This window comes from Salmo salar, chromosome 10 (assembly GCF_965601325.2).
Source record: "Salmo salar chromosome 10, fSalSal1, whole genome shotgun sequence".
Taxonomy (NCBI): domain Eukaryota; kingdom Metazoa; phylum Chordata; class Actinopteri; order Salmoniformes; family Salmonidae; genus Salmo; species Salmo salar.
The window spans coordinates 122,791,237-122,803,546 of record NC_138300.1 but is presented as its reverse complement, the minus strand read 5'-3'; the positions used below and the strand labels follow the sequence as shown (position 1 = coordinate 122,803,546).

General features: G+C 59.3%; 1 protein-coding gene across 1 annotated transcript in view; it reads right to left on the bottom strand.

Moving 5' to 3' along the window:
- Positions 1-12,310, bottom strand: part of LOC106561777 (DNA-binding protein RFX7) — a 50,702-nt gene that overhangs the window by 23,125 nt on the left and 15,267 nt on the right. Inside the window, exon 3 of the mRNA XM_082957461.1 lies at positions 540-619. Coding sequence (XP_082813587.1) covers positions 540-619 — 80 coding nt within the window. The remainder of the gene's footprint in view (positions 1-539; positions 620-12,310) is intronic.

Sequence of the window (12,310 nt, the reverse complement as noted above, 5' to 3'; positions counted from 1 at the left end):
GCAGCTGTAATCACTGCCAAAGGTGATTCTAACATGTATTGACTCCGGAGGTTGAATACTTATTTGCTCAAGATATATTAGTGTTTTATTATTCATGTTTAAAAAAAATATATATATATTTTTTTACAAATGTTAGAAATGTTCTGCCACTTTGACGTTACAGAGTATTTTGTGTAGCTCGTTAACAAAATATGGCAATGAAATCAATTTGAATCTCACTTTGTAAAACAACAGCATTTGTAAAAAGGCAAAGGGGAGTGAATACTTTCTGAAAGTATATATATATATATGCATATATATGTAGGTATATTATAAAATATAGGCTACAAAGTGCAATGAGATACAGCTAAATGGTCCGGTATGGCTCAGTTGGTAGAGCAAGGCCCTTGCGATGCCTGGACTGTGCAAAACATTTAGTCTCTTTGGGATAAAAGCATCTGCTACATGACATTTATATATATATATATATATATATATATATATATATATATATTTATTATTGTTAATAAATGACAGAAAAAGGAGAAACAAGAAGGTACCTTTTATCATTGCTGGGACCAGAAGGCAACTTCAAGTAGAGGTAGAGTTTTTCGATGTCTGTAAACTTCTCAACGTCTTGCTGTAAAATGAGAGGTAGTAGAGAGGGGAAACAAAACATTTAGTACAAACATACTATATTGCTGTGACCATGGGAACCAACCTGCTTCACTGTTGCCAGTTACTACCTACTTTAGTGGAATGTACTGCTTGTAGTTACATGTAACTGCCAAAATAAAGGAAACCCCCCCCCCCCCTAACATAAAGTGTCTTAACAGGGCGTCGGGGCCACTACGAGCCAGAACAGCTTCAATGCAGCTTGGCCGAGATTCTATAAGTGTCTGGAACTCTATTGGAGGGATGAGACACCAGTCTTCCAGGAGAATTTCCCATCATTTAGTGTTTTGTTGATGATGGTTGAAAACGCCGTCTCAGGCGCCAGGCAGGTAGCCTAGCGGTTAGAGTGGAGGGGCGGCAGGTAGCCTAGCGGTTAGAGTGAAGGGACGGTAGGTAGCCTAGTGGTTAGAGTGTAGGGGCGGCAGGTAGCCTAGTGGTTAGAGTGGAGGGGAGGCAGGTAGCCTAGTGGTTAGAGTGGAGGGATGGCAGGTAGCCTAGTGGTTAGAGTGGAGGGATGGCAGGTAGCCTAGTGGTTAGAGTGGAGGGGCGGCAGGTAGTCTAGTGGTTAGAGTGGAGGGAGGCAGGTAGCCTAGTGGTTAGAGTGGAGGGGCGGCAGGTAGCCTAGTGGTTAGAGTGGAGGGAGGCAGGTAGCCTAGTGGTTAGAGTGGAGGGGCGGCAGGTAGTCTAGTGGTTAGAGTGGAGGGGGGCAGGTAGTCTAGTGGTTAGAGTGGAGGGGGGCAGGTAGCCTAGTGGTTAGAGCGGAGGGGCGGTAGGTAGCCTAGTGGTTAGAGTGGAGGGGCGGCAGGTAGTCTAGTGGTTAGAGTGGAGGGGCGGCAGGTAGCCTAGTGGTTAGAGTGGAGGGGCTGCAGGTAGCCTAGCGGTTAGAGTGGAGGGACGGCAGGTAGCCTAGTGGTTAGAGTGGAGGGGCGGCAGGTAGCCTAGCGGTTAGAGTGGAGGGGAGGGGCGGCAGGTAGTCTAGAGGTTAGAGTGGAGGGGAGGGGCGGCAGGTAGCCTAGTGGTTAGAGTGGAGGGGAGGCAGGTAGCCTAGTGGTTAGAGTGGAGGGACGGCAGGTAGCCTAGCGGTTAGAGTGGAGGGGAGGGGCGGCAGGTAGTCTAGAGGTTAGAGTGGAGGGGAGGGGCGGCAGGTAGCCTAGTGGTTAGAGTGGAGGGGAGGCAGGTAGCCTAGTGGTTAGAGTGGAGGGACGGCAGGTAGCCTAGCGGTTAGAGTGGAGGGGAGGGGCGGCAGGTAGTCTAGTGGTTAGAGTGGAGGGGAGGGGTGGCAGGTAGCCTAGTGGTTAGAGTGGAGGGGAGGCAGGTAGCCTAGTGGTTAGAGTGGAGGGGAGGCAGGTAGCCTAGTGGTTAGAGTTGAGGGGAGGCAGGTAGCCTAGTGGTTAGAGTGGAGGGGAGGCAGGTAGCCTAGTGGTTAGAGTGGAGGGGAGGCAGGTAGCCTAGTGGTTAGAGTGGAGGGGCGGCAGGTAGCCTAGCGGTTAGAGTGGAGGGGAGGCAGGTAGCCTAGTGGTTAGAGTGGAGGGACGGCAGGTAGCCTAGCGGTTAGAGTGGAGGGGCGGCAGGTAGTCTAGTGGTTAGAGTGGAGGGGCGGCAGGTAGCCTAGTGGTTAGAGTGGAGGGGCGGCAGGTAGCCTAGCGGTTAGAGTGGAGGGACGGCAGGTAGCCTAGTGGTTAGAGTGGAGGGGCGGCAAGTAGCCTAGCGGTTAGAGTGGAGGGGAGGGGCGGCAGGTAGTCTAGAGGTTAGAGTGGAGGGGAGGGGCGGCAGGTAGCCTAGTGGTTAGAGTGGAGGGGAGGCAGGTAGCCTAGTGGTTAGAGTGGAGGGGCGGCAGGTAGCCTAGTGGTTAGAGTGGAGGGGCGGTAGGTAGTCTAGCGGTTAGAGTGGAGGGGCGGCAGGTAGCCTAGCGGTTAGAGTGGAGGGGCGGCAGGTAGCCTAGCGGTTAGAGTGGAGGGGCGGCAGGTAGCCTAGCGGTTAGAGTGGAGGGGCGGCAGGTAGCCTAGCGGTTAGAGTGGAGGGGCAGCAGGTAGCCTAGCGGTTAGAGTGGAGGGGAGGCAGGTAGCCTAGTGGTTAGAGTGGAGGGGCGGCAGGTAGCCTAGCGGTTAGAGTAGAGGGGAGGCAGGTAGCCTAGTGGTTAGAGTGGAGGGGAGAGTGGAGGGGAGGGGCGGCAGGTAGTCTAGTGGTTAGAGTGGAGGGGAGGGGCGGCAGGTAGCCTAGTGGTTAGAGTGGAGGGGAGGCAGGTAGCCTAGTGGTTAGAGTGGAGGGGAGGGGCGGCAGGTAGTCTAGTGGTTAGAGTGGAGGGGAGGCAGGTAGCCTAGTGGTTAGAGTGCAGGGGGGGCAGGTAGCCTAGTGGTTAGAGTGGAGGGGCGGCAGGTAGCCTAGTGGTTAGAGTGGAGGGGCGGCAGGTAGCCTAGTGGTTAGAGTGGAGGGGAGGCAGGTAGTCTAGTGGTTAGAGTGGAGGGGCGGCAGGTAGCCTAGTGGTTAGAGTGGAGGGGCGGCAGGTAGCCTAGTGGTTAGAGTGGAGGGGCGGCAAGTAGCCTAGCGGTTAGAGTGGAGGGGTGGCAGGTAGCCTAGCGGTTAGAGTGGAGGGGCGGCAGGTAGCCTAGCGGTTAGAGTGGAGGGGCGGCAGGTAGCCTAGCGGTTAGAGTGGAGGGGAGGCAGGTAGTCTAGTGGTTAGAGTGGAGGGGCGGCAGGTAGCCTAGTGGTTAGAGTGGAGGGGAGAGTGGAGGGGAGGGGCGGCAGGTAGTCTAGTGGTTAGAGTGGAGGGGCGGCAGGTAGCCTAGTGGTTAGAGTGGAGGGGAGGCAGGTAGCCTAGTGGTTAGAGTGGAGGGACGGCAGGTAGCGTAGCGGTTAGAGTGGAGTGGAGGGGCGGCAGGTAGTCTAGTGGTTAGAGTGGAGGGGAGGGGCGGCAGGTAGCCTAGTGGTTAGAGTGGAGGGGAGGCAGGTAGCCTAGTGGTTAGAGTGGAGGGGAGGCAGGTAGCCTAGTGGTTAGAGTGGAGGGGAGGCAGGTAGCCTAGTGGTTAGAGTGGAGGGGAGGCAGGTAGCCTAGTGGTTAGAGTGGAGGGGCGGCAGGTAGCCTAGTGGTTAGAGTGGAGGGGAGGCAGGTAGCCTAGTGGTTAGAGTGGAGGGACGGCAGGTAGCCTAGTGGTTAGAGTGGAGGGGAGGCAGGTAGCCATGTGGTTAGAGTGGAGGGGCGGCAGGTAGCCTAGCGGTTAGAGTGGAGGGGAGGCAGGTAGCCTAGTAGTTAGAGTGGAGGGGCGGCAGGTAGCCTAGTGGTTAGAGTGGAGGAGAGGCAGGTAGTCTAGTGGTTAGAGTGGAGGGGAGGCAGGTAGCCTAGCGGTTAGAGTGGAGGGGAGGCAGGTAGCCTAGCGGTTAGAGTGGAGGGGCGGCAGGTAGTCTAGTGGTTAGAGTGGAGGGGCGGCAGGTAGTCTAGTGGTTAGAGTGGAGGGGAGGCAGGTAGCCTAGTGGTTAGAGTGGAGGGGCGGCAGGAAGCCTAGTGGTTAGAGTGGAGGGGCGGCAGGTAGCCTAGTGGTTAGAGTGGAGGGGAGGCAGGTAGCCTAGTGGTTAGAGTGGAGGGGCGGCAGGTAGCCTAGTGGTTAGAGTGGAGGGGTGGCAGGTAGCCTAGTGGTTAGAGTGGAGGGGAGGCAGGTAGCCTAGTGGTTAGAGTGGAGGGGCGGCAGGTAGCCTAGTGGTTAGAGTGGAGGGGAGGCAGGTAGCCTAGTGGTTAGAGTGGAGGGGCGGCAGGAAGCCTAGTGGTTAGAGTGGAGGGGCGGCAGGTAGCCTAGTGGTTAGAGTGGAGGGGAGGCAGGTAGCCTAGTGGTTAGAGTGGAGGGGCGGCAGGTAGCCTAGTGGTTAGAGTGGAGGGGTGGCAGGTAGCCTAGTGGTTAGAGTGGAGGGGAGGCAGGTAGCCTAGTGGTTAGAGTGGAGGGGCGGCAGGTAGCCTAGTGGTTAGAGTGGAGGGGAGGCAGGTAGCGTAGTGGTTAGAGTGGAGGGGCGGCAGGTAGCCTAGTGGTTAGAGTGGAGTGGCGGCAGGTAGCCTAGCGGTTAGAGTGGAGGGGAGGCAGGTAGCCTAGTGTTTAGAGTGGAGGGGCGGCAGGTAGCTTAGTGGTTAGAGTGGAGGGGAGGCAGGTAGACTAGTGGTTAGAGTGGAGGGGCGGCAGGTAGCCTAGTGGTTAGAGTGGAGGGGCGGCAGGTAGCCTAGTGGTTAGAGTGGAGGGGCGGCAGGTAGCCTAGCGGTTAGAGTGGAGGGGTGGCAGGTAGCCTAGCGGTTAGAGTCTAGGGGAGGCAGGTAGCCTAGCGGTTAGAGCGGAGGGGAGGCAGGTAGCCTAGCGGTTAGAGTGGAGGGGCGGCAGGTAGCCTAGTGGTTAGAGTGGAGGGGAGGCAGGTAGCGTAGTGGTTAGAGTGGAGGGGCGGCAGGTAGCCTAGTGGTTAGAGTGGAGTGGCGGCAGGTAGCCTAGCGGTTAGAGTGGAGGGGAGGCATGTAGCCTAGTGTTTAGAGTGGAGGGGCGGCAGGTAGCCTAGTGGTTAGAGTGGAGGGGCGGCAGGTAGCCTAGTGGTTAGAGTGGAGGGGAGGCAGGTAGCCTAGTGGTTAGAGTGGAGGGGAGGCAGGTAGACTAGTGGTTAGAGTGGAGGGGCGGCAGGTAGCCTAGTGGTTAGAGTGGAGGGGCGGCAGGTAGCCTAGTGGTTAGAGTGGAGGGGTGGCAGGTAGCCTAGCGGTTAGAGTGGAGGGGTGGCAGGTAGCCTAGCGGTTAGAGTCTAGGGGAGGCAGGTAGCCTAGTGGTTAGAGCGGAGGGGAGGCAGGTAGCCTAGCGGTTAGAGTGGAGGGGCGGCAGGTAGCCTAGCGGTTAGAGTGGAGGGGCGGCAGGTAGCCTAGCGGTTAGAGTGGAGGGGCGGCAGGTAGTCTAGTGGTTAGAGTGGAGGGGAGGCAGGTAGCCTAGTGGTTAGAGTGGAGGGGCGGCAGGTAGCCTAGTGGTTAGAGTGGAGGGGAGGCAGGTAGCCTGGTGGTTAGAGTGGAGGGGAGGCAGGTAGCCTAGTGGTTAGAGTGGAGGGGCGGCAGGTAGTCTAGTGGTTAGAGTTGAGGGGAGGCAGGTAGCCTAGTGGTTAGAGTGGAGGGGAGGCAGGTAGCCTAGTGGTTAGAGTGGAGGGGAGGCAGGTAGCCTAGTTGTTAGAGTGGAGGGGCGGCAGGTAGCCTAGTGGTTAGAGTGGAGGGGCGGCAGGTAGCCTAGTGGTTAGAGTGGAGGGGCGGCAGGTAGCCTAGCGGTTAGAGTGGAGGGGTGGCAGGTAGCCTAGCGGTTAGAGTCTAGGGGAGGCAGGTAGCCTAGCGGTTAGAGCGGAGGGGAGGCAGGTAGCCTAGCGGTTAGAGTGGACGGGCGGCAGGTAGCCTAGTGGTTAGAGTGGAGGGGAGGCAGGTAGCGTAGTGGTTAGAGTGGAGGGGCGGCAGGTAGCCTAGTGGTTAGAGTGGAGTGGCGGCAGGTAGCCTAGCGGTTAGAGTGGAGGGGAGGCAGGTAGCCTAGTGTTTAGAGTGGAGGGGCGGCAGGTAGCCTAGTGGTTAGAGTGGAGGGGCGGCAGGTAGCCTAGTGGTTAGAGTGGAGGGGCGGCAGGTAGTCTAGTGGTTAGAGTGGAGGGGAGGCAGGTAGCCTAGTGGTTAGAGTGGAGGGGCGGCAGGTAGCCTAGTGGTTAGAGTGGAGGGGAGGCAGGTAGCCTGGTGGTTAGAGTGGAGGGGAGGCAGGTAGCCTAGTGGTTAGAGTGGAGGGGCGGCAGGTAGCCTAGTGGTTAGAGTGGAGGGGAGGCAGGTAGCCTGGTGGTTAGAGTGGAGGGGAGGCAGGTAGCCTAGTGGTTAGAGTGGAGGGGCGGCAGGTAGTCTAGTGGTTAGAGTGGAGGGGAGGCAGGTAGCCTAGTGGTTAGAGTGGAGGGGAGGCAGGTAGCCTAGTTGTTAGAGTGGAGGGGCGGCAGGTAGCCTAGTGGTTAGAGTGGAGGGGCGGCAGGTAGCCTAGTGGTTAGAGTGGAGGGACGGCAGGTAGCCTAGTGGTTAGAGTGTAGGGGAGGCAGGTAGTCTAGCGGTTAGAGTGGAGGGAAGGCAGGTAGCCTAGTGGTTAGAGTGGAGGGGCGGCAGGTAGCCTAGTGGTTAGAGTGGAGGGGCGGCAGGTAGCCTAGTGGTTAGAGTGGGGGGAGGCAGGTAGTCTAGTGGTTAGAGTGGAGGGGCGGCAGGTAGCCTAGTGGTTAGAGTGGAGGGGCGGCAGGTAGCCTAGTGGTTAGAGTGGAGGGGCGGCAGGTAGCCTAGTGGTTAGAGTGGAGGGGCGGCAGGTAGCCTACTGGTTAGAGTGGAGGGGCGGCAGGTAGCCTAGCGGTTAGCGTGGAGGGGAGGCAGGTAGCCTAGTGGTTAGAGTGGAGGGGCGGCAGGTAGCCTAGTGGTTAGAGTGGAGGGGCGGCAGGTAGCCTAGTGGTTAGAGTGGAGGGGCGGCAGGTAGTCTAGCGGTTAGAGTGGAGGGGAGGCAGGTAGCCTAGCGGTTAGAGTGGAGGGGCGGCAGGTAGCCTAGCGGTTAGAGTGGAGGGGCGGCAGGTAGTCTAGCGGTTAGAGTGGAGGGGCGGCAGGTAGCCTAGCGGTTAGAGTGGAGGGGAGGCAGGTAGCCTAGTGGTTAGAGTGGAGGGGAGGCAGGTAGCCTAGTGGTTAGAGTGGAGGGGCGGCAGGTAGTCTAGTGGTTAGAGTGGAGGGGAGGCAGGTAGCCTAGTGGTTAGAGTGGAGGGGAGGCAGGTAGACTAGTGGTTAGAGTGGAGGGGCGGCAGGTAGCCTAGCGGTTAGAGTCTAGGGGAGGCAGGTAGCCTAGCGGTTAGAGCGGAGGGGAGGCAGGTAGCCTAGCGGTTAGAGTGGAGGGGCGGCAGGTAGCCTAGTGGTTAGAGTGGAGGGGAGGCAGGTAGCGTAGTGGTTAGAGTGGAGGGGCGGCAGGTAGCCTAGTGGTTAGAGTGGAGTGGCGGCAGGTAGCCTAGCGGTTAGAGTGGAGGGGAGGCAGGTAGCCTAGTGTTTAGAGTGGAGGGGCGGCAGGTAGCCTAGTGGTTAGAGTGGAGGGGTGGCAGGTAGCCTAGTGGTTAGAGTGGAGGGGAGGCAGGTAGCCTAGTGGTTAGAGTGGAGGGGAGGCAGGTAGACTAGTGGTTAGAGTGGAGGGGAGGCAGGTAGCCTAGTGGTTAGAGTGGAGGGGCGGCAGGTAGCCTAGTGGGTAGAGTGGAGGGGTGGCAGGTAGCCTAGCGGTTAGAGTGGAGGGGTGGCAGGTAGCCTAGCGGTTAGAGTCTAGGGGAGGCAGGTAGCCTAGTGGTTAGAGCGGAGGGGAGGCAGGTAGCCTAGCGGTTAGAGTGGAGGGGCGGCAGGTAGCCTAGCGGTTAGAGTGGAGGGGCGGCAGGTAGCCTAGTGGTTAGAGTGGAGGGGAGGCAGGTAGCGTAGTGGTTAGAGTGGAGGGGCGGCAGGTAGCCTAGTGGTTAGAGTGGAGTGGCGGCAGGTAGCCTAGTGGTTAGAGTGGAGGGGAGGCAGGTAGCCTAGTGGTTAGAGTGGAGGGGAGGCAGGTAGCCTAGTTGTTAGAGTGGAGGGGCGGCAGGTAGCCTAGTGGTTAGAGTGGAGGGGCGGCAGGTAGCCTAGTGGTTAGAGTGGAGGGGTGGCAGGTAGCCTAGCGGTTAGAGTGGAGGGGCGGCAGGTAGTCTAGTGGTTAGAGTGGAGGGGAGGCAGGTAGCCTAGTGGTTAGAGTGGAGGGGCGGCAGGTAGCCTAGTGGTTAGAGTGGAGGGGAGGCAGGTAGCCTGGTGGTTAGAGTGGAGGGGAGGCAGGTAGCCTAGTGGTTAGAGTGGAGGGGCGGCAGGTAGTCTAGTGGTTAGAGTGGAGGGGAGGCAGGTAGCCTAGTGGTTAGAGTGGAGGGGAGGCAGGTAGCCTAGTGGTTAGAGTGGAGGGGAGGCAGGTAGCCTAGTTGTTAGAGTGGAGGGGCGGCAGGTAGCCTAGTGGTTAGAGTGGAGGGGCGGCAGGTAGCCTAGTGGTTAGAGTGGAGGGGCGGCAGGTAGCCTAGCGGTTAGAGTGGAGGGGTGGCAGGTAGCCTAGCGGTTAGAGTCTAGGGGAGGCAGGTAGCCTAGCGGTTAGAGCGGAGGGGAGGCAGGTAGCCTAGCGGTTAGAGTGGAGGGGCGGCAGGTAGCCTAGTGGTTAGAGTGGAGGGGAGGCAGGTAGCGTAGTGGTTAGAGTGGAGGGGCGGCAGGTAGCCTAGTGGTTAGAGTGGAGTGGCGGCAGGTAGCCTAGCGGTTAGAGTGGAGGGGAGGCAGGTAGCCTAGTGTTTAGAGTGGAGGGGCGGCAGGTAGCCTAGTGGTTAGAGTGGAGGGGTGGCAGGTAGCCTAGTGGTTAGAGTGGAGGGGAGGCAGGTAGCCTAGTGGTTAGAGTGGAGGGGAGGCAGGTAGACTAGTGGTTAGAGTGGAGGGGCGGCAGGTAGCCTAGTGGTTAGAGTGGAGGGGCGGCAGGTAGCCTAGTGGTTAGAGTGGAGGGGTGGCAGGTAGCCTAGCGGTTAGAGTGGAGGGGTGGCAGGTAGCCTAGCGGTTAGAGTCTAGGGGAGGCAGGTAGCCTAGTGGTTAGAGCGGAGGGGAGGCAGGTAGCCTAGCGGTTAGAGTGGAGGGGCGGCAGGTAGCCTAGCGGTTAGAGTGGAGGGGCGGCAGGTAGCCTAGCGGTTAGAGTGGAGGGGCGGCAGGTAGTCTAGCGGTTAGAGTGGAGGGGAGGCAGGTAGCCTAGCGGTTAGAGTGGAGGGGCGGCAGGTAGCCTAGCGGTTAGAGTGGAGGGGCGGCAGGTAGTCTAGCGGTTAGAGTGGAGGGGCGGCAGGTAGCCTAGCGGTTAGAGTGGAGGGGAGGCAGGTAGCCTAGTGGTTAGAGTGGAGGGGAGGCAGGTAGCCTAGTGGTTAGAGTGGAGGGGCGGCAGGTAGTCTAGTGGTTAGAGTGGAGGGGAGGCAGGTAGCCTAGTGGTTAGAGTGGAGGGGCGGCAGGTAGCCTAGTGGTTAGAGTGGAGGGGAGGCAGGTAGCCTGGTGGTTAGAGTGGAGGGGAGGCAGGTAGCCTAGTGGTTAGAGTGGAGGGGCGGCAGGTAGTCTAGTGGTTAGAGTGGAGGGGAGGCAGGTAGCCTAGTGGTTAGAGTGGAGGGGAGGCAGGTAGCCTAGTTGTTAGAGTGGAGGGGCGGCAGGTAGCCTAGTGGTTAGAGTGGAGGGGCGGCAGGTAGCCTAGTGGTTAGAGTGGAGGGACGGCAGGTAGCCTAGTGGTTAGAGTGTAGGGGAGGCAGGTAGTCTAGCGGTTAGAGTGGAGGGGAGGCAGGTAGCCTAGTGGTTAGAGTGGAGGGGCGGCAGGTAGCCTAGTGGTTAGAGTGGAGGGGAGGCAGGTAGCCTAGTGGTTAGAGTGGGGGGAGGCAGGTAGTCTAGTGGTTAGAGTGGAGGGGCGGCAGGTAGTCTAGTGGTTAGAGTGGAGGGGCGGCAGGTAGCCTAGTGGTTAGAGTGGAGGGGCGGCAGGTAACCTAGTGGTTAGAGTGGAGGGGCGGCAGGTAGCCTAGTGGTTAGAGTGGAGGGGCGGCAGGTAGCCTACTGGTTAGAGTGGAGGGGCGGCAGGTAGCCTAGCGGTTAGCGTGGAGGGGAGGCAGGTAGCCTAGTGGTTAGAGTGGAGGGACGGCAGGTAGCCTGGGTGGTTAGAGTGGAGGGGCGGCAGGTAGCCTAGTGGTTAGAGTGGAGGGGCGGCAGGTAGCCTAGCGGTTAGAGTGGAGGGGCGGCAGGTAGCCTAGCGGTTAGAGTGGAGGGGCGGCAGGTAGCCTAGTGGTTAGAGTGGAGGGGCGGCAGGTAGTCTAGCGGTTAGAGTGGAGGGGAGGCAGGTAGCCTAGTGGTTAGAGTGGAGGGGCGGCAGGTAGCCTAGTGGTTAGAGTGGAGGGACGGCAGGTAGCCTAGTGGTTAGAGTGTAGGGGAGGCAGGTAGTCTAGCGGTTAGAGTGGAGGGAAGGCAGGTAGCCTAGTGGTTAGAGTGGAGGGGCGGCAGGTAGCCTAGTGGTTAGAGTGGAGGGGCGGCAGGTAGCCTAGTGGTTAGAGTGGGGGGAGGCAGGTAGTCTAGTGGTTAGAGTGGAGGGGCGGCAGGTAGCCTAGTGGTTAGAGTGGAGGGGCGGCAGGTAGCCTAGTGGTTAGAGTGGAGGGGCGGCAGGTAGCCTAGTGGTTAGAGTGGAGGGGCGGCAGGTAGCCTACTGGTTAGAGTGGAGGGGCGGCAGGTAGCCTAGCGGTTAGCGTGGAGGGGAGGCAGGTAGCCTAGTGGTTAGAGTGGAGGGGCGGCAGGTAGCCTAGTGGTTAGAGTGGAGGGGCGGCAGGTAGCCTAGTGGTTAGAGTGGAGGGGCGGCAGGTAGTCTAGCGGTTAGAGTGGAGGGGAGGCAGGTAGCCTAGCGGTTAGAGTGGAGGGGCGGCAGGTAGCCTAGCGGTTAGAGTGGAGGGGCGGCAGGTAGTCTAGCGGTTAGAGTGGAGGGGCGGCAGGTACCCTAGCGGTTAGAGTGGAGGGGAGGCAGGTAGCCTAGTGGTTAGAGTGGAGGGGAGGCAGGTAGCCTAGTGGTTAGAGTGGAGGGGCGGCAGGTAGTCTAGTGGTTAGAGTGGAGGGGAGGCAGGTAGCCTAGTGGTTAGAGTGGAGGGGAGGCAGGTAGACTAGTGGTTAGAGTGGAGGGGCGGCAGGTAGCCTAGTGGTTAGAGTGGAGGGGCGGCAGGTAGCCTAGTGGTTAGAGTGGAGGGGTGGCAGGTAGCCTAGCGGTTAGAGTGGAGGGGTGGCAGGTAGCCTAGCGGTTAGAGTCTAGGGGAGGCAGGTAGCCTAGTGGTTAGAGCGGAGGGGAGGCAGGTAGCCTAGCGGTTAGAGTGGAGGGGCGGCAGGTAGCCTAGCGGTTAGAGTGGAGGGGCGGCAGGTAGCCTAGCGGTTAGAGTGGAGGGGCGGCAGGTAGTCTAGCGGTTAGAGTGGAGGGGAGGCAGGTAGCCTAGTGGTTAGAGTGGAGGGGTGGCAGGTAGCCTAGTGGTTAGAGTGGAGGGGAGGCAGGTAGCCTAGTGGTTAGAGTGGAGGGGAGGCAGGTAGCCTAGTTGTTAGAGTGGAGGGGCGGCAGGTAGCCTAGTGGTTAGAGTGGAGGGGCGGCAGGTAGCCTAGTGGTTAGAGTGGAGGGGCGGCAGGTAGCCTAGCGGTTAGAGTGGAGGGGTGGCAGGTAGCCTAGCGGTTAGAGTCTAGGGGAGGCAGGTAGCCTAGCGGTTAGAGCGGAGGGGAGGCAGGTAGCCTAGCGGTTAGAGTGGAGGGGCGGCAGGTAGCCTAGTGGTTAGAGTGGAGGGGAGGCAGGTAGCGTAGTGGTTAGAGTGGAGGGGCGGCAGGTAGCCTAGTGGTTAGAGAGGAGTGGCGGCAGGTAGCCTAGCGGTTAGAGTGGAGGGGAGGCAGGTAGCCTAGTGTTTAGAGTGGAGGGGCGGCAGGTAGCCTAGTGGTTAGAGTGGAGGGGTGGCAGGTAGCCTAGTGGTTAGAGTGGAGGGGAGGCAGGTAGCCTAGTGGTTAGAGTGGAGGGGAGGCAGGTAGACTAGTGGTTAGAGTGGAGGGGCGGCAGGTAGCCTAGTGGTTAGAGTGGAGGGGCGGCAGGTAGCCTAGTGGTTAGAGTGGAGGGGTGGCAGGTAGCCT